The sequence below is a fragment of the Carlito syrichta genome, unplaced genomic scaffold, assembly GCF_000164805.1.
Source record: "Carlito syrichta isolate Samal-C Ts95f unplaced genomic scaffold, Tarsius_syrichta-2.0.1 Scaffold315831, whole genome shotgun sequence".
Taxonomy (NCBI): domain Eukaryota; kingdom Metazoa; phylum Chordata; class Mammalia; order Primates; family Tarsiidae; genus Carlito; species Carlito syrichta.
Window position 1 is genome coordinate 1,041,717 of NW_007259927.1, and position 24,565 is coordinate 1,066,281.

The following is a 24,565-nucleotide window of genomic DNA, read 5'->3' on the forward strand; positions in this document are numbered from 1 at the left end:
CACTGCACTCCAGTCTGGGCGACAGAGTGAGACTCCAACTCAAAAAAAAAAACCAAAAAACAGAAAAGTTAAAAGTGTGTATTAATTTACCCATTTAAAATAACAAAAATGCATTGCAATTACATAAATCAAATGTTTATTAAAAATCAGTACATACATTTTGTAAAACAATAAATTTGTAGTGGAAGAGTGGAGTTGTTATGCATTTTTCCAAATCGATTAATATCTGGCTTAATGTGAGAGAGATGGGTTCTCATATCTCTTTTTGCATTTAATCTGATACAATATGTAGTGCTAGCTAAAGAATATTTTTAAAAATCTGACTTGATTTAAAGAAAGGAGTGTTTTAATGGTAGTTTTCAGTTATAATGGGTGTTCTTGTTTGATACCACACCAAAACTTGACAAGTGGTAACTTCCTAAATGTTTTTTGCAATGTGAACTCAAGTCTTATAACCCTTGTACTTTGTTACATTAAAATTCATTGGTCTGTCTTGTACTGTGAGTTGATATTTTATCAATATATGATTTTCATAGCAACATACATTGGTCATTTGGAAAATATTGGAAGATCTTCCAAATATTGACACATTTCATAGATAGTATCAAAAAGATCACCTCTCGACCTCCATTGATTTCTCATTAGTTGGTAAAAATTTTTCAAAATTCTCATTTCTGCTTGAAAATTCCAGTTTATTATTGGCAACAAATAGTTGTTTTCCTTGAAGTGACAGATTCACATTATGTTTTTCAAATACTCTAGTCAGAATGACAATAGGTGTCTTTCTTGCAAAAATGGTGTTCTATGGAAAACAACAACTCAACAGCTTGTTCTGCTCACAAATCAAATGATTACCCAGTTACTTTTCCTTGACTAGATCTTTCTGATAGAAGCAGTTGACCCATGAAGGTATGTTTATCCGATAATGCTCTGTGTAACTTTTTGGCCCCAGGATTCCAGTTTTTCATCTTGCCTACAACCTTTTAATCCTTTTAAACATCAGAATTTCTCTTTCATCAGAAGATGTTACAAGTTACTACTATTAAATAAAGGGTAATAAAACTTTATTTTTAGTTAGTCAACAGATAATTTCTAATAAATTTTAGTTCACTACAAATTATGTATTCCCTCTTGAAAGTATTATAACATGAAGTTTACCAATTTTTTATTGAAATAAGACCATTCTTTTTCAAGTCTACACATGTAATTGGTTATGAAGGGGGGAGTAAATCAAGAAAATTATGTGTGGGAACAGAGATCAAGAGAAACTTTTATTTTAGGTAATCTTGTCCTCTTGTGAGGACATGAAAATTTAAGAGGTGATAGAATTAAGGGAAAAATCTCTGTAAGAGAAGGGTGAATGTTGTAGGTAGAAAGGTAGGATAGATTTTCACATATTATTTTGTCTTGTGAAAAGAGATGGGTCGGGCTCGGTGACTCAGCCTGTAATCCCGGCACTTTGGGAGGCCAAAGCCAGTGGATTGCCTGAGCCTGTGGGTTCGAGACCCACCCGGGCAACTTGGTGAGACCTCGTCTCTACAATAAACCAAAAATTAGCCAGGCGTTGTAGTGCGCGCTTATAGTTCCGACTACTTGTAAGGCTGAGGCGGAAGGATCGCTGGAGCCCAGCAGGTCAAGGCTGCAGTGGCCGGGAGCGTGCCACTGCACTCCAGTCTGGGCAAACAGAGTGAGACTACAGCTCACAAAAGAAAAGAATAGAAAAGAAAAGAGGTGAACAAGGTAGGAAAGATCATCATAATCATAATTTTATTGGAGGAGAACCTAGGAAATAAGAATTTTTTGCAACTGTCCAAGATTGCATTTGTTATTTTGGAGTTAGAAATACAACCCAAATCCTTTTAATCCTTCCATGTCTCAATCACTTGTGATAAATAAGCATGTTATGAAGAGAAACGCATTTAAAAAAAAATAGTGATGTGTCTTCTACTGTGATCGCAGGTGAATGCGAAGCCCTAGGAGCCAGATTCTATTTTCCCTGGAAAAAAGTTATGTAGCCCCAGACCTTTATTTTCATATTAATTTAATGATCTTTTTTATAAATATAAAGTAAATCTTTAAAAACTTTTTCAGAAAGATATTTTATTATTGTTTTGTAAAAAGACTAGTGTCACTGCTATGTTTTTTTGTACATAAGATTGTACTATGGATAGGAGATAAAGATTTTGATTAACAGGCAGTTTTAAATGTACTTATGGCTGTAGGTTTTCTCTTTCTTTTGAATAAATATAAAACCAATTGATTCCATATTCCATGATTTAATAGCACTTTAAATTTGAGAAACTATTCGATTTTCATAAATAATTAAAAATTACTAGTGTGAGGAAGTTCTTCTAATACATGGTTGTTATGAAATTTAATAATATACTCCTTAAATTATTAATGCAAAGAAAATTAGAGTGTAAATTAAGATATCATGTATAATGTCGCTTTCACTCCATAATTAAGTTGTTTCTTTGTTTTCAGTTAATTGATAAATACCAGTTGAAAATAAAAGTACAAGACATGGATGGTCAATATTTTGGTTTGCAGACAACTTCAACTTGTGTCATCAATATTGAAGATGTGAATGACAACATGCCAACATTTACCCGTGCTTCCGTAAGTATATGATATTAAGGAAAAATGTATAGCCCAGTGTTAATTATTCAATATGCACATCTCTATCCATGTCTCATGATTGCAGATGAAGAAGCCTCAAAGACATACCAGTCGTTTGGTGTTAGGGTTTAAAGTCATGTAAACATAGTACTTCGGAAATTAAAAGACTAGGACTTACTTTGCCTGGTGTTCTATTTTTGTGAGAGTTACTAATAAAACCTTTTGTTTTTATTGCTTTAAGTATGTGACATCAGTGGAAGAAAATACAGCTGACGTGGAAATCTTACGTGTTTCCGTTGAGGATAAGGATTTAGTGAATACTGCAAATTGGAGAGCTAATTATACCATTTTAAAAGGCAATGAAAATGGAAATTTTAAAATTGTAACAGATCCCAAAACCAATGAAGGAGTCCTGTGTGTAGTTAAGGTAAAAGTTAATTAGTAAATTAGTTGTTTGCTATTTGTAATTTCGTAGATGAGCATACTAGAGTTTCATGGAAAGAAAGGAATTCTGATAAATACAGATATAAAATAGATACCCAAGTAAAAGTAAATGCTATGTTCTCTCTATAATGGAAAGAATATATTCCTTTTTGGTAAACTTTTGTCAAGGCATGATTTTTAAAAACTATATTATATATGTGTGTGTTCAGTTAGTAACTAGTATCTCTTAACAATTCAAAAACTAGCACAACTTTGATGCCAATGGGATTGTGCCAAACTTTCCTAGTCCATTTTTTTTGTGTCTGGGTCAAGGCTACTTATTTACTGAATTTCCCAAATAACGAGTTGCTCCTGGTCAGACCCTTAGGTGATTTCTAAGTCTGTTAATCTATATTGAGTGTGTATAACATCTTTAGCATCCAGATTCAGAATGCTAACTGTTCTGATTGAAAATCCTCAACCATTCAAATGGTAAATACTCCTAAAACTTCTTTCTAATGTTGTTCTACAACATCTGAGAAGAACTTACTGCTAATTCAGGAACCAGAGCTAGCGCGTAAAGCAATCCGGAATCCTTTGGCGTTGGAAAAAGTTATAGGATTCCTACTGCATTTTAAACTAGAACATGACCGTATCTTGGATCTATGCAGTTTCTTTTTTATATACTTACAAGGTACATGGATTAAAAATGATGAATCCTTTTTTCTCACAATGATGAAAATCAGCTGCGATTTGTGGATTGATTTCTGTTTCAAACCAGCAAAGAAATATTCTTTAAGTCTTTTCTCTTTCTTTACCCAACCTCTGCTCTAATCATTAGTATTCTAAGAAGGAAATGAATGTCTGTGAAGTATAAGATCTGAAAAAAATTTCTGTCTTCTAAGACATGACTTCACTAATTCTCATTACAACTACATACGAGGCAAAATAAAACAAAACCTTTTTATCAAACTTGGCATTTTGTGAGGAAATTCAGTTTGTAAGAAAATAACTGGAATGGAAGAGACAAAGTGGGGGGGGGGGAGTGAAGAAAGCCCATAAGCTTTCTATGTTCTAGTCTCTCACCTCCTAAAAACACTTTTAAAAATTTGACTCACTTTTTCTACCTCAAGTCAGGTACAAATAACAATTTACCAGCTCATCCAAACGCTGAGTTGGTGGTGGAATTACCCTGTCTTTATCACCAGGTTTCTGGATATATGTTTAGTTTCTCATGACTGTTTCCAATATAGCACTTACCTATTTCCAAATTTAATAAGTTATATACTATTTGGTATTGCCAGATATTCAATGAGTTGATCTAATTTTCAACAATGTGTTGTTGTAGCCATTGAATTATGAAGAAAAACAACAGGTGACCCTGCAAATTGGTGTTGTTAATGAAGCTCCGTATTCCAGGGAGGCTAGTTCAAGGTCAACCATGAGCACAGTCACAGTCACCGTTAATGTAAAAAATCAGGATGAGGGCCCCGAGTGTAGCCCTCCAACACAAACTGTTCGAATTAAAGAAAACGCACCAGTGGGAACAAAAAGCAATGGATATAAAGCATATGACCCAGAAACGAGAGGTAGCAGTGGCATAAGGTATCTATGATTCTATTTTAGTTAACTCCAAATGTACTGTCTTTACAATTTATAACTTATTTGATATTAGTATTCTAATTTGACTTATAATGCTTTTTATTGTTTTAATTCATCATGACTAACAGGTATAAGAAATTAAATGATCCAAAAGGGTGGGTCATTGTTGATGAAAATTCAGGGTCAATCCAAGTTTTCAGAAACCTGGATAGAGAGGCAGAAACCATCAGAAATGGTATATATAATATTACAGTCCTTGCATCAGACCAAGGTAAGAATTTTGTTTTTAAGCCAGCTGCATACACGCTCAGTTTTCATTTCTCCCTAGAATGAAGTATAAAACAATTGAGAGCTTTGCAATTTATTAAACCAAGTCTGCTTTCTAATAGTATATTGTTTTAGATGCAATTATAAAATAATTTATAATTATTATAAAATAATTTAGTCATAGAAACACTTGAAACCATAATTTATTAAAGTTAAATTATTAAAATTTGAAAAAATACTTTTGAAAATTTAGTTTCAATTTATCTATTCAATTCTCTTAAAATATTCACATTGGCAGGAAAGTCCATTATTGGAAGAACATACTTCCATTTAGTTCACATCTGGAAAGTCAGCTATAACTTTTTAAAGAAAACTAACAGTATACTTGGGGGCTAGAATTTTGATTAAAGACATTATATAAAAATAAAGTCATAATTAATAACAGATTATAAAATTAGACAAACACTATGAATTCATATAGTCATATAAAATGTAAAAATTTGGGAGCTAGAATTCTGATAAAATGCTGATTTTAATGGTGCTTTAAAAAGATTAGACAAACATTATGAGTTCATATATAAAATGTAAAATTATGTTCTGTACATCCTATAATTGAGAAAAAAATGTGAGTATAGTGATTATATATGAGACTAATTTACTGCATAAAATGTAATTTTACCATAGCAGGAAGTTAAACTTTGTAAAATAAAAATACTCACTGTGGTAAACAAAAATTATTGTGCTATAGCTTGCAAAATTAGAATTTTGAAGTGGTTTTGGAAGACGATTTTGGCATTCCAATGATCTCTAAATTAATGAAGAATGACTCATTTATTTATTGAATTGGTAATCTTGTAATCATTAATGATTTATCTTCAACCAGTTGAAGACTGTCTTGGCCGGGCATGGTGACTCATGCCTATAATCCCAGCACTTGGGGAGGCTAGAGGATTGCCTGAGCCCAGAGCTTCGAGACCAGTCTGAGCAACATGGCGAGACCTTGTCTTTGCAATAAATCCAAAACTTAGCTGGGTGTGGTAGCACATGCCTGTGGTTCCAGCTACTTGGAAGGCTGTGGCAGAAGGATTAGCCAGCAGGTCGAGGCTGCGGTGGCCATGAGCCTGCCTGGGCGACAAAGTGAGACTCTAACTCAAAAAAAAAAAAAGACTGTCTTTAAGGCCTCAGTTTCTCATGCCTCTTTACCAAGAAATACTTTTTAGTCAAATACAAATGAAAAGAAGAAAAATAAAATGAAAATCAAATGTATTATTTTTACATTTTTAGCAGCACTTGGGAAATGGCTTATTGATAGATGAGATAATAATTACTGTCTGAAATTAGAGATCTTGACGACAGTTTTATTCTCCATTTGCCTCTGTTTGCAGAGGAGGTCAATAATTGAGCGATCAAATATTTTCTTAAAGTTGAGATGAGGCACTGCTAGTCATCCTTGTGGTAGAGGATAAGTGTGTCCTGGTGTCTTTCCATTCAATTCTTTTGAATAGGGTGGGAGTCACTGTATTGCCTCCCAGTGAGGAACTTGTGAATTGGTAATTCCATGTCTTTTATTTTATAAACCGAATGAACTGAGATCATACACAAAGCATGCCATATTTCAGAAAAACCTTTTTCTAAAATCTGTATTGGCTTGTTTCGTTTGGGCCCTCCATACTGCTTCCTGATGAAAAATGGTCTCTCCGCATGAGCACTATGTCTTGGGCCCATGTTCACTTCCTACCCTCCTAAATCTCCACAGCAATTTTCTCCTCTTTTTGTAACTCTCTTCTATGTCTAAACTTTCCCACAGATTCCCACATGTTTTCTGATTTTGCTACCTTTTTCTCTTCTAAACAGTTCTTCCTTCCTTCCTTCCTTCTTCCCTCTTCCGTTCTTTCTCTCTCTCTTCTTTCTTTCTTTTTCTCTCTCTTTCTTTGTTCTCTCTCTCTCTCTCTCTCTCTCTGGTCTCATTCTCTTGCTGGAGTACGATGGTACAATTATAGCTCTAAGACCTCAAACTACAAGGCCTCAAGTGATATTCCTGCCTCAGTTTCCTGAGTAGTTGAGATTTCAGGCATGAGCCACTGCACCCTCCTTTGCTATTTTTTTCAACGATGGTATGGATATGGGTTTTAAACCCTCCCCATTTTGTTTTGAAAAATATCTTAATATTGACCTCATCCATAATTGATATTTCAACTTAGTTTAAAATTCGGAATCAACAGCTTCTTTCTTTCGGTACTGTGCAGATATTACTCTGTTATCTTCTGGTATCTCTTCTTGTTAATGTATATTCATCTGTCAGTCTAGGTATTGTCCTTTTGTGGGCAATATGTCCAGATAGCTTTTCCATCTCTCTAAGTTGAGTTCTACAGTTTTACTACAATGTGTGTGCTGATAATTTATCTTTATTTATCTAGCACTGCAGTCAGATTATACTTTCAATCTAAAGAATCATATTTTTCTTTAATTCTGGAATATTTTCAACAACTCCTTTGCCATTCTGCCATCTTTTTTCTAGAGTCCCTATTAGATGAATGTTGGTATTTCATCCTTGTTTAATTCGTTTCTTTTCTTTTTGTCTCTGAAGCGTCTAAATATACCAGATGTCTTTCATAGAGTGAATTAGCCTTTTGACTGGCTTTTGTTGACTTTTCTTCTTAGCATTAATCTTGCTCATTTGAGAATTTTAATTTACAGACATATTATATGGGAAGTGTTTGGTTTGCTTTCTGCTTTTGGCTTTTTCCTCTCTCCCACTTTACCCCATTCTAACTAGAAGTCTTAGGATTGCCTCCACCTGTTCCTTCTCTGTGGCCCATGGTTTATAACCAGTTCTTAACCTGGTGGCCTAGTGTTCCTGACCCGTAATAGCGCTGGCATTGTCACAGGCTGAGTCACTATACACAGGTGCCCTGGTCGAGGTGTGACTACAGGGCTATTGGGTCTCCCAATTTCCCTAGATTGCATCTTCATATAAGACAGAGCCCCAGGCAGTGGGTGGCACAGATTTTTTTCTTTCTCTTCTCCAGTGCTAGCATCCATGCCTCCTTATTAAGCAGAAGGAATAAGTAATTTAGAGACAAAACACCTAGGTTTGTGTTTAGCTTTGGGTTTCATAACTGTATTAATAATCTGTGACGTGGATGGACCCATGACTGCTTCATCTTTGAGTGCCTCAGATTTGCTAACACGGTGCCTTAGACAGAGTAGTTAGCCAGCTGGGCTCATGCCTATAATCCCAGCACTTTGGGAGGCCGAGGTGAGAGGACTGCCTGAGCCCACGGGTTCGAGACCAGCCTGGTGAGACATTATCTCTGCAATAAATCAAAAAGTTAACTGGGCGTGGTGGCATGTATCTGTAGTTCCAGCTACTTGGAAGCCTGAGGCGGAAGAATCACCTGAGACCAGTAGGTCAAGGCTGCAGTGACTGTGAGCATTTCTTTGCTCCAAATCCTTAAATCCTATAGATATAAATAGATCTCAAGCACTAAGTACCCTAGTCTGGCATTCAAAGACCCATAGTCCTTTCCTCCAGTGTCTGTTTCCACCTGTTTACCTTCCCTTTTATTTTCTCCAGTTTATGTTTGTGTGTAACATGTGTTCCCACCTCCTTGAATTTTTTTGTGCTTTTAAATATACCAGAAGTGTCTTTGTTCATACTTTCTTCCCTTCTTTTAGAAATCAGTCAAACCTTATCTCCGTACAAATGTTCATGATTATGAACACAAGGGTGAGACTGACAGGCACTAGACACTGTTAGGGGAGGGAGGACAGAAGGAGGAATGGAGGGCAATGGTAATACACTGGTTATCAGGGGAGAGAGGGCCTGCCAGATGGCCCTCAAACTTCGACTGTATGCAAATTACTTATGTAGTAGATCTTCACTTGTACCCCACAATTCCAAAATTTAAAAAAAATTGTTTTATATTCACGTTTATTGTAGTGATTCCGTGAATGGGTGGACACATCTCAATGGCACAAATTGTCTGTACAACTCATTGGAGAGTACTACTATTTTTCCGTTAACAGTCCCTGAGGACAAAGCCTGTGACTGCTTGTCATTGTAATTCATGTTATAAGCACTTAATACATACTTTTAAAATGTTTTCAATATATAATTTCCTGGTGAAAATTCAAAATCTTAAAAATTATATTTTTATTTTCATTTTTCTAGCTGGGAGAACATGTACTGGGACACTGGGAATTATACTGGAAGACGTGAATGACAATGGCCCATTCATACCTAAACAGACAGTGGTCATCTGCAAACCTGTCATGTCGTCTGTGGAGATTGTTGCTGTTGATCCTGATGAACCCATCCATGGCCCACCCTTTGACTTTAGTCTGGAGAGTTCTGATTCAGAAGTACAGAAAATGTGGAGACTGGAAAAAATTAATGGTTTGTCTTTTAAAACACTGATTTGTCTTTTTTAACATCAGGATAGCTGCAATATTTTTTTCTTGATGAAATAGAGAAATAATTCAATGTGTGGGAACCATCAGTGAAAGTTTCCAAGTTTTGGTGTGGTGAGAAGTAGGCTTCTCTAGGGTCTAAGCATATGTGGAGAATCCCTTAGGTGTTTTCATGAATTCTCATTCCTACTCCAAACATACACACACACCCTTAGACTGTGTCTAATGCAATCACTTCCTAACTTGTGTACCTCCCACCTACATAGATTTTTTTTTTTGAGTAGGATCTCACTCTGTCGCCCAGGCTCATGACCACCGCAGCCTCGACCTGCTGGGTTCAGGTGATCCTTCCACCTCAGTCTTTCAAGTAGCTGGAATTACAGGTGCACAGCACCATGCCCTGCTAATTATTTTTTTGACTTTTTTTGTAGAGACAAGGTCTCACCAAGTTGCCCAGGATGGTCTTGAACCCTGGGCGCGGGCAATCCTCTCACCTCAGCCTCCCAAATTGCTGGTATTACAGGTGTAAACCGTCACTCCTGGCTAGATTTTTTTTTTTTTTTTTATGGCTTCCTAGGTCATAGGAACGTTTTCATCTGCAACACATTGGTTTCCTAGAGGGCAGACTCTGAGACAGTATCTCAAGCAGGATGATTACTAAGGAATTTGCTAGGGATCAATAGCTGTGAAAGGAAGGAAAGCAGAACTGGGTGAACACAGAAGCCAAACTGCAGAGGAAGCTGAAGACAGCCTCAGCAAACCTCATGGGGAGTCTGAGCTAAGTGGTCCTTCAGAGTGGTCTCCCATCGGTCACTTATTCTCCCTTATTGCCCAGTCAGTGGAGGTTGTCGGCTGCCTAGAGCAGCATGAGCTTTGGCAAGATGGCACAGTCGCTCAGGGTGCTTGATGGCCTCCCCAGCAGCTGGGATAGATCCTATAAGAGGGCCTGGTATACACCACAGTGTCCACCATGCCATCTCTCCTCTCTGCTGCTGTGTTGACTTCTGACCATTTGGGGTCTATTGTCTTCTCCTTGAGAGCCTCCCCGACTTGGTTCTTAGTCTGTACTTTTGTCTTTGGCCTAGAAGGATCTATGGTGACCAGAATGGCAAAAGTGAAGGTGACCTGTCTGCACTACCACCATTGCCTCACTCCCTGCATGAACTCTTACCCTTCAGCATAGTCTCCATCCCCTGCTCTCCCTTCCAAGCGACCATAGTGCCGTGGTCTGTCAGCTTTCATGACTCCAGAACCACTGAATGGGGTTTGCCTTTAAAATGCCCTTGAGTGCTTTTCAACCCCATGCTCTCGGTGAATGTGCCTCAGTTTCCTATTTTGACAACTTAGAAAAGCAACATTATGAGGGAATGTAAAGATAACAGGATGGGGAAAGAAAAGGACCTATAGAAATAAGCAAAAGTACAATGTTTTGGATCCTGTTCTGTGTATTGACTAGTATTTCCGTTTTTTTTTCAATATTCTGGGGGGAAATAATGGGGGAAGGGATCAGTTTTTTGGGGGGCAGGAAGAGAATTAGCTTATTCTTAGATTTTGCCCTTTCTTCTTATGTGGTGTCATCATATTATATCTTTTTAAACAGTGTTGATAGGAGGTGGTAACTTTTTTCCCCAGTATTTCTACTCAGCAAAAGAAAATTTTGGCAACAGTTGTACTTGTCTGTGTAGTCATGTAAAAGCCTGGGAAACACCAAGTTAGGAAGAATGAACTCTAAAGAGGCTTTGAGGTTGGAAAAGCTTAGTGTCAAACGCTGACTCCACCGTTTATTAATTATAAATCTGACCGTGCTATTGATTCTCTTTTAAAAGTTTCAATTTATTCATGTGTAAAATGGAATTGTTTGGGGAGAAAATGTGGTACTGAATGCAATAGACCATTATAAATCATACATTTTGGTTTTGTTAATCTTGTTGTTATTATTTCTTACACAATAGACTTAACAGGTTAACCATGGTTTCTTTTGAAATGGACTTGAATGATTCTTTTTTTTTAACCCAAACATTTACTTTTACATTTAGAGCTTTAAATGCGAGACAAAAAATGAGACTGTCACATGGGCAGTTAAGTGGATTGTTTCATGGTATGTGGCATCTGTGTTGAGGATAATATTATATCTTTGGCTGTGTAACCAAGATTGCATTGACTTTAAAAAATTTATTTTATTTTATTTCATTATTTCATTTCATTTTGCTTTAGAATTGGAGTCTCACTCTGTTGCCCAGTCTGGTGTGCAGTGGCATGCTCACGGCTACCACAGCCTTGACCTGCTGGGCTCATGTGATCCTTCTGCCTCTGCCTTCCAAGTAGCTGGAACTATAGGCACACGCCATCATGCCTGGCTAATTTTTTTGATTTGTTGTAGAGATGAGGTCTTCCCAAGTTGCCCAGGCTGGTCTTGAAACCATGGGCTCAGGCAGTCCTCTAACCTCGGCTTCCCAAATTGCTAGGATTGTAGGTGTGAACCATCATGCCCAGTCAAAATTTATTTTTTATTATTCTTTTTTCTTCCTCTGAGTTCACATCAGATGGGAAATGTACCAACATCATAACAAGGTTTGAGGGACACATATCTTACATATGAGCATGAAAACCCAATCACGACTGGGCTTCGTATAATCCCAACACTTTGCGAGGCCGAGGTGAGTGGATTGCCTGAGTCTGCGAGTTCAAGACCAGCCTGGGCAACTTGGCGAGACCTCATCTCTACAACAACAACAACAAAAAATTAGCTAGGCATGGTAGCATGTGCTTGTAATTCCATCTACTTGGAAGGCTGAGGCAGAAGGATCACCAGAGCCCAGCAGGTCGATGCTGGGGTGCCCGTGAGCATGCCACCACACTCCAGCCTGGGTGACAGAGTGAGACTCCAACTAAAAAAAAAAGAAATGCCAATTAAAACTATACTGAGCTACCACCTAACTCCAGTCAGGATGACCATCACCAACAACTCAAAAAAATAACAACAGGTGTTGGAGAGGATGAGGTGCAAGGGAACACAATACACTAGTACAGCCCTGTGGAAAACAGGGTGGCAATTCCTAAAAGATCTAAAAATCAACCTTTTATACAACCCCACAATTCCCCTACTGGGAATATACCTGGAGGAACTCAAATCGCTCTATGAAAAAGATACCTGCACACGTATGTTTATTGCAGCATTGTTCTCAATAGCAAGAACATGGAACCAACCGTGCTGCCCATCAAAAGAGGACTGGATTAAAAAAAAGAAAAAAGAAAACTCAATCACTACTCAGGAACCATGAAAGAATCTGTATTGACCTTTGGTCTGGATATTTTCTAGCTTTGCTCTAAAGAAAACTATATCAATTTTAAGAAGCATGCAGTTGGTCTTATTGTCCCTTAGGACCAGGAGATACAGCAGTGTGACTCATGACTTATGAATATATTCAAGGTCAAATGTGTTCTAGGTTGTTGGAGTCAGTCTCTGACAATAAGTTGTAAGTATTTATGTTTATTTGGCATAAAAACAAAGTAAAGGGAGAGACCCAGAATTTCAGACTATTAATTTGATGAAATGTATATAAAAGGAAATATACATGAATTGGTGTAAAGATATTAAAAATGTGATAAAAATGGATCTCTTAACAAGTCCATTAGTTATAATAGGAAGGATCTGTTTGCAGACAAATAAAAAACATTATGACAAGAGTCAGAAGACCTTTATATAAGAAGCAACATAGACAAACTTTAAATGCAATGTATTTGCAGTGGCTACAGATTAGAACTACTAAGTCTATTCACATTTAAACTCCCCTAGCAGTTGCACTATCCCATCAGGAATATCCACCTGTAGGGAAATGATTATCTGTTAGCTAGTTATTTATGCTCAGGAGAAATTGATGATGTTCTATAATCTTGGCTTTATTTATTTTTTTTCAGATACAGCAGCACGTCTTTCCTATCGGAATGATCCTCCAATTGGGTCATATGTAATACCCATCAGAGTCACCGATAGGCTTGGCCAGGCTAGAACCACTGCACTGAATGTCAAGCTCTGTGACTGTATAACTGAAAATGACTGCACACTTCGTGTCAGTCCAAGGATTGGAAATGGAGAAATAAAACTTGGAAAGTGGGCCATCCTTGCAATATTGTTGGGCATAGGATTGCTATTCTGTAAGTCCTTTCTTGAATCCAAGTAATAACCTTTAAAGTAACTTTTAAGATACATTCTTGAAATCAACACTATTACCTATAGCTGATTATTTGTGTATAGCTGTATTCCTATTTAGCACACAAATATATTTTTAATGTATCTATTTTAAGTGCATTTAGGTACAGTTCTAGGGTCTTCTCAGTTAGCATAGGCAGACAATTCAATGTGGAAATACAGCTTGCAACATGAATTGCGGCACATCTGTTTGGGGCAAACTTTTCTTTTGCATACTGCTTTGATCCAAGCAGTCACATTTATGTGCTCAGAAAAGTTGTCTTCTATTAATATATGCTGTTAACTACACTCCAGTCTGGGTGACAGAGTGAGACTCCAACTCAAAAAAAAAAAAAATTATGACTTATCTGTGTATCAATCACTGTAAATTAACAACTTTACATGATTTTATGATAAACTCAAGCAATTTCTTTCTTCTTCCAGGTATCCTATTTACATTAGTCTGTGGGGTTTCTGGGGCCCCCAAACAACCAAAAGTATTTCCTGATGATTTAGCCCAGCAGAACTTAATTGTGTCAAACACAGAAGCTCCTGGAGATGACAAAGTGGTAAGTAGGCTGTCTTTAAAACAAATACAAAGAGCTGGGTTCGGTGGCTCAGCCTGTAATCCCGCGCCTTTGGGAGGCTGAGGTGAGTGGATTGCCTGAGCCCGCGGGTTCAAGACCCGCCTGGGCAGCGAGACTTCATCTCTACAATAAATAATAAAAAAATTCAGCCGGGCGTGGTAGCGCATGCCTGTAATTCCGGCTACTTGGAAGGCTGAGGCGGAAGAATGGTCAGAGCCCAGCAGGTCGAGGCTGCGGTGGCCAGGAGCGGCCACTGCACTCCAGTCTGGGCGACAGAGTGAGACTCCAACTCAAAAAAAAAAAAAAAGAAAAAAAAATACAAAGGATGAATTAGCCTGTAATGCATATTCTTTCTAAAATTATGTTTTCTGAATAAAGTTCTTTTGATGCTAGGCAATAAGTCCCATGGAACAGAAAAAAGGTCTTTAATTTACATGGTGAAATATGGTATTTTGATTTACTTAATAATAAGATTTTACTTAGTAGTGAAAATCTGGCTGAGTGTTGGAGCACATGCCTGTAATCCCTGCACTTTGGAATGCTGAGGTGAGAGGATTCCTTGAGCTCTGGAGTTCAAGACCAGCCTGGGCAACATAGCGAGACCTCATCTCTAAAAAATAAAAGAATTAGCCAGGCGTGGTGGTACGTGCCTGTAGTCCCTGCTACTCAGGAAACTGAAGAGGAAGGGTTGTTTGCCACCCGGGAGTTGGAGGCAGTGGTGAACATGACTGCACCATTGTACTTCAGCCTGGGCAATAGAGCGAGACCATGACTCAACAACTAAAATTGTGAAAATCCTTCAGTTTGTCATCATTACTTTCTGCTTCAAATGCTTCATAGTTCCAACTTTAGGCCTTTCATATATACTTAGAGTGGTGTTTATACTGTAAAAATGTTGCATTAATTATTCACAGATTACTAGCATGATTGTTTTAAGTTTTTTTCTGGCAACGGGCAGTAAAATCACTACAAGCTTTGATCATCGTGGGAAGAACTTTATTGGATTCTTTCTGACTCTAATTGAGTTAGGAAAGAGCCAGAGGCCAAATACACGCAATAGCAATGCTAGCAAGTGACCATGTCACTCCAACTTTGTTTTCTAGGCTAATATACGAATGAGGAACAGGTAAATTCCCAATAGAAGTATAATTGATGATTAGGGCAGGAAAGATTTAGAAACCAAAGGCATGATGGTATTCAGGAAAAGATTGAAAAAAATAAAACTTAAAATAATATCAGCGTTTTCAGAAACACAACATACATATTCAATGGTCAGAGCTTTGGTGTTCTTTTTATTTTCCCTGTCCAATTTATTAGTATTTATTTAGATTATAAGGATTTATTGCTGCAGTTAGGATTTTGTTTTTTGGAGTCTCACTCTGTCACTCAGGCTGCAGTGCAGTGGCACAGTCTTGGCCACCACAGCCTCAGCCTGCTGGGCTCAGGTGATCCTTCGCTTCAGTCTTCCAAGTAGCCGGAACTACAGGCACACACCACCACGCCCGGCTAATTTTTGATTTACTGTAGAGACGGGCCATGTTGCCCAGGTGGATCTTGAACCCGCGGGCTCAGGCAATCCTCTTGTCTTGGCCTCCCAAAGTGCTGGGATTACAGGCTGAGCCACCGAGCCCAGCCCTGCAGTTAAGATTTTTATGGCAACTTTATTCTTTTTGATTTAGTTGAGGGGTAATTGAACTTGATACTAGATAGAAATATTGATCATTATTTATGTTTCTTCTCTAGTCAGGAAAAGGAGAGTGGTTCTTAACTAAGCAGGGTAAATACATATGAGACAATAACACTGATTTTGAGGTGTAGGATGCAGGAAGGATTTAACAACTAAAGTTATACAGTATTCTTTTTTTTTATTTTTGGTTTTTGAGAGCAGGGATTTCACTCTGTCACCCAGGCTGAAGTGCAGTGAAACGATCACAACTTATTTATTACAGCCTTGACCTGCTGGGCTCAGGCGATCCTTCCACCTCAGCCTCCTGCGTAGCTGAGACTACACTACAAGGCATGGAAATTTTTATTTTTTTTACTTTTTGTGGAGACAAGGTCTCGCTGTGTTGCCTAGACTGGTCTTCAACTCCTGACTCAAGCAATCCTCTCGCCTTGGTCTCCCAAAGTGCTGGGATTATAGGCGTGTGCCACTGGCCAGTTATACAGTATTCCAAGAAGCTTTTAAAGAAGGAATATACATCAAGTTTTCTTATTTATCTCTAGGTACCAACTACTTGACATCTGCAATTTGCTTCTTACGTTAGATACTACATTAAATACTGAGGTTATAGTAGGTACTCAGGATTGACAAGACAGATTTAGCTCCTTCCCTCAGAGAGCTTACTGTCTAGCACAAAAGTAATCATGGCATTAACAGCATGGTGTTATTGTGTTTTTTTCCCACAATTTTTTGTTCCCCTCTGTCATTTCAGTATTCCACGAATAGCTTTACAACCCATGCTGTGGGCACATCTGCTACTCAGGGAGCCTGTGGCACCATGGGATCAGGAGTCAAAAATGGAGGGCAGGAGACCATTGAAATGGTGAAGGGAGGACACCAGACCTCGGAATGCTGCCGGGTTGCCGGGCACCATCACACCCTGGATTCTTGCAGGGGAGGACACGTGGAGACGGACAACTGCCAATACATGTACTCAGAGTGGCACAATTATACCCAGCCCCGTCTCTGTGAAGTGAGTTTCCCTAAGTGTCTTGCATATTTCTTTTGATTTCCTTTAAACTTATAAGTCATCAAAAGTTGGTGTTTACTTTGACCTTTATTTTCAACTAATGATTAATTTCCTCATTGGAATGTTACTCTTTTTCTTCCATTTTGATTTACTTTTGTTCAGATTTAAATGATTATTTACTTTTCCTCCTATTTTGTTTGGCTTTGAATACTCTTACTGGAATAATGTTTGTGATGATATTTCAATTACTCTCTGGCCTGGCACGGTGACTTACACCTGTAATCCCAGCACTTTGGGAGGCTGAGGTGGGAGGATTGGTAGAGCCCAAGAGTTTAAGACCAGCCTGGGCAACAAAGTGAGGCCACGTCTCTACAGGAAATACAAAAATTAGCTGGACATGGTAGTGTACACCTGTAGTCCCAGCTACTTGGGAGGTTGAGGCAAGAGGATCACTTGAGCCCAGAAGTTCCAGGCTGCAGTGAGCTGTGATTGTGCCACTACCCTCCAACCTGGGCAACAGAGTGAGAACCTGACTCAAAAAACAAACAAAAAAAAAAATCTAAAAAAATTACTCTCTCATGACTTTGTGTTAATATTTCACATCTGACAACTCGTGTCTTAGAAACCAAAAGTGTGGGCCCAGTTCTATGCCTATCTGGGAAAAATTGAGCCCACATCAATTTGGGTTTCATTTAAATGTGGATGCATTTCATGTTCAGTTATGATTTTGAAAGGGAAAGTAATGATGACTTAAAATGAACACTTGTATACTTGCTACCACATGTGTAACTTTTAGAAACATGCTATATACTGAACTTATAGTGTGATTTATGATATAGACCAATCATGTGCATTTTTTATGTGTAGGAATCCATTAGAGGACACACTCTGATTAAAAATTAAACAATGAAAGGTAAATCAAAGCACTTATTTTTATGTTAATAAGTTTTGGTGTTTAAAATAATAATAATAAAAACTGTTTGTTTTTCCCCTTGGCAGAAGGTGCATCTGTGTAATCAGGATGAAAATCATCAGCATGCCCAAGACTACGTCCTGATGTACAACTATGAAGGAAGAGGCTCGGTGGCTGGGTCTGTAGGGTGTTGCAGTGAAAGACAAGAAGAAGATGGGCTTGAATTTCTCAATCATTTGGAGCCCAAATTCAGGACACTAGCAGAAGTGTGCATAAAGCGATAAGTGTGTTCTAATACGTCTACACAAGCTTTATTACTTTTTAAAAAAAATTACAAACTAGGATTTTTTTAAAAAATGGAAGATGCTATGTTCTAGATTTTGCTTCCTTTATTTTGATGGAATTTTTTTGACCAAACACACATTTATAAAGAGATGGTGTAACTAAGTATGCAAATTTTTCAATTTTTGCATAGTTTTCAATTACTACTTATATTCCACCCAAGGAGACCTACAGATAGAGAAATTAAGAAAGTGTGCATTATCGGTCACATTTAGATATAATGACAATGGCCAATGTATAGTGCAACAAAATGTAATTAATTAGAGTGTATATTATAGGCTACTTGAAGTGCCTAATAGAAAATTGTAGAGACCTTCCTTTAACATTATCTCCAGGTAACTGATGAATTAATTGTTCATGTGGTGCTTTGAAACTGTTTTCCTAAACATTCTAAAGTGTATATACTGCATTCTTGCTGTTGTTTTATTCATGTATCATGACCTTTCTCCAAATGCAAGGGGAAATTTCTAGTCAGGCATTGACTGTTATTACATCTCCATTTCGGTGGAGTTTAGTTTTAGGTTTTATTCTATTTAAAATCCTGCACTGGCCAGGCATGGTGGCTGAGGCAGGACAATTGCTTGAGCCCAGGAGTTCAAGACCAGCATAGGCAACATAGCAAGACCTCATCTCTCAAAATATAAAAAAAATAGCCAGGCCTGGAGGTATGGGCCTGTAGTCCCAACTATTTGGGAAACCGAGACAGAAGGATCACTGGATCCCAGGAGGTTGAGGCTGCAGTGAGCCATGATTATGTCACTGCATTCCAGCATGGGTGACAGTGAAACTCCAACTTAAAAAACAAAAACAAAAACAAAAAAACCTGCACTGAATCTACAGCAGTGATATTTGGATTTCAAAATACTTTCAGAATGTATTTTTACTCCTGGAAATTCCAAATTGTCTGTCTCTCTCCCCCCACCCTTCCCCCTCCCCTCTCTTTCTTTGTGTTTCTCTTTCTTTGTCTTTAAAATTTCTACTTGGGTGAAGAAGCTAAATATTTTTAAAAGCTGTCTCTCTTCTCTCATAAAGTGAATTATTTCTTTTTTTGTTTTATGTAAGTGTATGTATTTGTGGTTTTTCTTAAAATCAATGTAATGTTTACTTTATTGTTTCAAATATCTTGGTGATTGCTTCATTACCTTCTCAACAAAAAAGGCTTTAATTTTGCCATTGAAACTGTAGAACTATGTCGTGCTTTTATTGAAAGCAACATTCTATGTTAACAAAAAGAATAGTGTAATTAGAATTGGTATGTGGGGCTGGGCGTGGTGACTCAAGTCTGTAATCCCAGCACTTTGGGAGGCCAAGGCAAGAGGATTGCCTGAGCTCAGGGGTTCGAGACCAGCCTGAGCAACATAGCAAGACCTTCTCTCTACAATAAATAAAAAAATCAGCCAGACATGGTGGTTCATGCCTGTGGTTCCGCTACTTGGAAGACTGAGGCAGAAGGATCTCCCAAGCCCAGCAGGTCAAGGCTGCGGTGGCCGTGAGCATGCCACTGCACTCCAACCTGGGTGACAGTGAGACTCCAACTCAAAAAAAAAAGAATTGGGATGTGGATATTTCATATATGATAGCACATTTATAGTTCTTATCTTTAACGTAAGGATGCAGTTTATAAATGCAAAACAGTGATGGTTTTTGAGATAAGCTTTGAAATACAGGGATCTTGAAAGTTCTCTAGGATAACTATTGCATAACTTTTTACATAAGATGGCTAGTCATATCTATGTGTTTGTACAGTTTTTTTTTTTAAGATTACAGTTTTAATAAATGTGGAAATGGGCCAAACTATTTAAATCTTTAAAAGTTAGACGAGAAGAAACTTTAAAAAAAATGGCCGGGCTCGGTGGCTCAGCCTGTAATCCCGTGCTTTGGGAGGCTGAGGTGAGTGGATTGACTGAGCCTGTGGGTTCAAGACCCAGCCAGGCAACTTGGTGAGACTTTGTCTTTACAATAAATCAAAAATTAGCTGGGTGTGGTAGCGCGCGCCTGGAGTTCTGGCTACTTGGAAGACTGAGACAGAAGGATGCCAGAACTTCCTTCTCCAAGGCTGCAAGGCTGCGGTGGTTGGGAGCATGCCACTGCACTCCAGTCTTGGCAACAGAATGAGACTCCAACTTCAAAAAGAAAAAAAAGAAACTTAACTCATCAAATTCCAGACCAGGTTTTCTGGCATATTTCAGTCAATGAATTCTCTATGTATACTAAACGTGTACATTTTAAGTGTGGACATTTAAAATTTGTCATTGTTAATGTTCCTGTCTTGAATGTACAAGGTTGATTCATAACAATTATTTTTCAGGATTAACATTGGGTAATATCTGATAACCAGCTTATCTTTTTAGTGATTACTGCTCAGTCAAAAATACAATTTCCCAGAGTTATTATTAATAAATTATGTGCAAAATTATTGTATACTACTACTTATATGGTAAAGTCAATTAGGCAGATTTTAAAAGTTAGTGTGAGTTTGTTAATAATGGGTCTGATATCAGTTTAAGGGATTATGCTTTGCTAATTTAGAGAAGTGAGTCCCTTCTTTAGAATCTATCTTTTAGAATCTATCAAGTTCTTTGGCGCATTGTTAGCACCACATTTATATAATGCTGCTGTTTTAAAGACTATGATACTGTGTGGTATGGGTTAAGTTACATACTTTCTCTGTGTTTGTTTTGGTCATCTTAAATGGGGAATAATAATAGAACTCCTTTCCTAGAGTGGTGGTAAGATACTTGAATAAAGCATGGTTTTGAAACATGAAGTCAAACAGAGTGGTCCACCTGAAAGGCAGCCCTAATAACAATAAATGATTTTAAATAAGTCACATGTGCAGCCCCACTCATGTTCAGAAACAAATGAAGAAAATAAGACAATGGGAAGTTTTTATTTATTGATTTTATTTTATTTTTACTTTAGAATATGTCTCTTTATAGTGATCACCTGGTGACTGGGTCTTATACATCCAATAGTTCAGAATATATAGTGCAAAGATTTTTGAAGCATCTGTACAGGATTGCTTTGATTGAAATACTATGAAACTGCTAGGTTCAAATTAGATGAAAAATAGAAATCCACTTCTTAAAGTGAGCACCAATACTAATGCCCTATAAAAATTATATATGTTTCCGATTCCTCCGTCAGGCCCTTCCTCGACTGTTCACCTAGCTGTCCTGCATCAGCAATTGCTTGCTGGGGAGTTTATGGCTCTTTGGTAGTTGCTATAGTGAACCTGAGTGCAAAGAGTGCCTTGATGCAAATCCCAGCTCTATGCTTCTAACTGTGGGATCTGAGAGGTTCCTTAAACTTTCTGTGCTTAATTCCCTCAAAACATACTTATAGGGTGTAGTTTGACAAGAATAAAGGCATCTACTTGATAGGACTATTGTTCACAAAAAGATATGGTAGAGAATTAGCACTTAATCAAATTACTTTTTTGGGGGGGATCAGAGTCTCTGTTGCCCAAACTGGAGTCTAGTGGCACAATTACGGCTACTGTAGCCTTGACTTGCTGGACTCAGATGATCCTTTTACTTCAGCAACCCAAGTAGCTGGGACTACAGGCACATGCCACCATGTCTGGCTAATTTTTTTATTTTTATTTTTGTAGGGACAAGGTGTCGCTCTATTGCCCAGGCTGGTCTCAAACTCCTGAGCTCAAACAATCCTTTAGTCTTAGCCTCCCAAAGTGCTGGAATGACTTACGATTGAAACAGTGAATCTTTGCTTCCTCTCTCCCTTTGCATAGCGATTACTACTTGTTGCCAAAACTTCCAAACTCCTTGAGAATTTAAACATAATTTCATTCATTAAACAATTGATCTGTACAATACTCGTGCAATGCCTTCCCAGTGCTGTCTTATGCAACCTTCTTAATAAAGACTGTAAAGACTACTATGAGAAAGTACAGGATGAATTAGCTATTCTCCCCACCCATACGGTCCAATGCAGGTCAAGACATGCTGGATGTAAGGACTGGGCCAATGCCTGAAAAACACGTCACATGATGCCTGACGCACAGGAAATGCATAATACACGTACAAAAAAAGTTTCAGATGATGCATAAGGACTGTAGGCCTGTAGTGAGTGGACTTGTGTGCTTTCACCACTACCACGCCAAGTGTTCTGAGGATGAGGGATACCCTACCTCTGCTGTTCCCCACTTCTATCTTCTCTACGATCCTCTCACAAGTAGCACAGGTCAAACCCTCTAAGCGTGTTTGTGCTTCCAATTTCTCCCCTGCATTCAATTGCTATCAAAGAACAGGTATGATCATGGCATTCTCTGGCCTCAGAGCTTTCTATGGTTTTAAAGGATACATTCTGAATGCAAAATCACATTCAAATACAAGTGCTGCTCAACTTACGATGGGGTTCTTTTCCAATAAACCCATCATAAATTGAAAATATGGTACTTTGAAAAAGTTCCACTTGCCATGTTTTCAACTTAAAATGAGTTTACCGGGCCCTAACCCATCTTAAGTGGAAGAGCAAACTGAATGCATATTGCTTTGGCACCATCATAAAATTAAAAATCAAATCAACCCGTTGTAAGTCAAGAACCTTCTGTACTGATCTGCCTGAATTTGTATGTCACACACATTCTCTATCTGTGCCTTGCTTGTGATGGGTTCTCTTTTTACAATGTCTTTACTCACTCGTTATTGATTTCTTCCTTTGTAAAAATAGGACTTTTTGAAGATCTTGTTCAAATACTGTTTCCTTAACATTTGTGTCTTTAGAGCACATTGTTGTATAGTTTTCATTTATAAGTTTATACACGTGTGTGTTTCTTTATTTCATGTGGGAAGTTCACTTGAGAACAAAGAAAGGTGTTCATAGTTACATGTCCATAGAACTCTGGTCATTAATACATTTTGATTCATCAAACTGTATTGCCAAGGTCATAAGGGAGAAAAAAGATTAAAAATTAGGTTTTTTTATTCCTAGCACACCACATTACTTTTCCTTGGCACAAATTTTTCATTGTAGACATGATATATATTAGATTGTGCCCTGAATTCTTTTTCAATAGAGACATTTAATAGAACATTAAACATTTGCATTCACAACTTAGTACAAGAAAGTGAAGATTGAGGTTTTGGAATGCCTTGGGGTTATTGAGGGTGGCAGGCAGAGCAGAGGTTACTGTCTGAGCATTGGGGTTCAGGTCAGATCAACTCCTTCCACCAATAATTGCATCACATTGAAATGTAGTCCCCTGGCCAGGCTTGGTGGCTCAGCCTGTAATCCCAGCACTTTGGGAGGCCGAGGTGGGTGGATTTCCTGAGCCTGCGGGTTCGAGACCAGCCCATGCAACTTGGTGGGACTTCATCTCTACAATAAAATCAAAAACTGGCCGGGTGTGGTGACTCAAACCTATAATCCCAGCACTTTGGAAGGCCAAGGCAAGAAGATTGCCTGAGACTGCGGGTTCGAGACCAGCCTAGGCAACATGGTGAGACCTCCTCTCTACACTAAATAAAAAAAAAAAAAAAATTAGCTGGGCATGGTAGTGCATGCCTGTAGTTCTGGCCACTTGGAAGGCTGAGGCGGAAGGATCACCTGAGCCCAGCAGGTTGAGGCTGCGGTGGCCAGGAGTGTGCCACTACACTCCAGCCTGGATGATAGAGTAAGATTCCAACTCAAAAAAAAAAAAAGAAATGTAGTCCCCAAAAGTTCTTGACTTTCTCCCCACTGTATGCTCAGGACATAGAGCTGTAGACACTTGCCATGTTTGTTGTATGTATGAATAAATGAATGAATTCACATAAGTATTAGGTACCTGGTGAAAATTAGACTGCAGCATTGCCTAAGTAACCATTTTTTTCTCAATATGAAACTTAGTGGCCAACATGTATATTGTATCTGTGACTGTCACCTCAGTGTCACTAGTGACTTTTTTTTCTCTAACTAAAAGACCTCCCTTTAACCCTCTGAGGAAAAGCAACTAAGAACTACTTATGCCTTAGTAATTCAAGAAAGAATTCTTATGAGTTTTCGAGAGCTCTGCTAATTGCTTATAAATTTTATCAGTCAAGCCTCAACTCAAGAAGTATCTGGAGAAATCAGAAAGCAAGGAAGTTGGCGTCGATGTAAGAGCTCCCTCCAAGTTAGAGTGGGAGAATATTTTGTGTTTCCACAGTACTCACATGAGCTCTGGGAGAAGAAAATCTTTAAAGACCAGAGTAAAGAAGAAATGTGCAGCAGTGAAGCAATGCCTGTATTGTACTGTGAGCTGATAATGTTGCTTGAAAAATAACACATGGGAGAGTGAACTGGTCCTGTTCTCCAACCAGATGTAAGGGACTCAGCTATGCAGTTAGTGGTGGGAAGGCTTAGGAATCAGCAAGACAGCTCTGTGTCTGGTTTTAAGTTTCGCTCTTGTGTGGGGAAGGGATTGTTTGCATGCCTTCCTGTTGTTTTCTGTCCAGCAGTTCTGGGTTTCCAAGTCAAAGGGCTGAAATCCTTAAAGTGTAGTCTCTTCCTTCCAAGAAGCTCTTCTCTTCCCACC

General features: G+C 38.2%; 1 protein-coding gene across 2 annotated transcripts in view; it reads left to right on the top strand.

Moving 5' to 3' along the window:
• DSC2 (desmocollin 2) overlaps positions 1-18,056 on the top strand; it is a 37,053-nt gene extending 18,997 nt beyond the window's left edge. The window contains exons 8-16 of one of the 2 annotated variants that reach the window (XM_008073393.1): positions 2,485-2,619; positions 2,861-3,046; positions 4,391-4,647; positions 4,773-4,915; positions 9,086-9,310; positions 13,243-13,479; positions 13,958-14,082; positions 16,536-16,796; positions 17,793-18,056. In XM_008073393.1, coding sequence (XP_008071584.1) covers positions 2,485-2,619; positions 2,861-3,046; positions 4,391-4,647; positions 4,773-4,915; positions 9,086-9,310; positions 13,243-13,479; positions 13,958-14,082; positions 16,536-16,796; positions 17,793-17,990 — 1,767 coding nt within the window. In that variant the 3' untranslated portion in view covers positions 17,991-18,056. Of the gene's footprint in view, positions 1-2,484; positions 2,620-2,860; positions 3,047-4,390; positions 4,648-4,772; positions 4,916-9,085; positions 9,311-13,242; positions 13,480-13,957; positions 14,083-16,535; positions 16,797-17,660; positions 17,697-17,792 lie in introns of those variants that run through there. The other variant, XM_008073394.1, reaches the window with a different exon arrangement.
• The last annotated feature ends 6,509 nt before the right edge of the window (positions 18,057-24,565 follow it).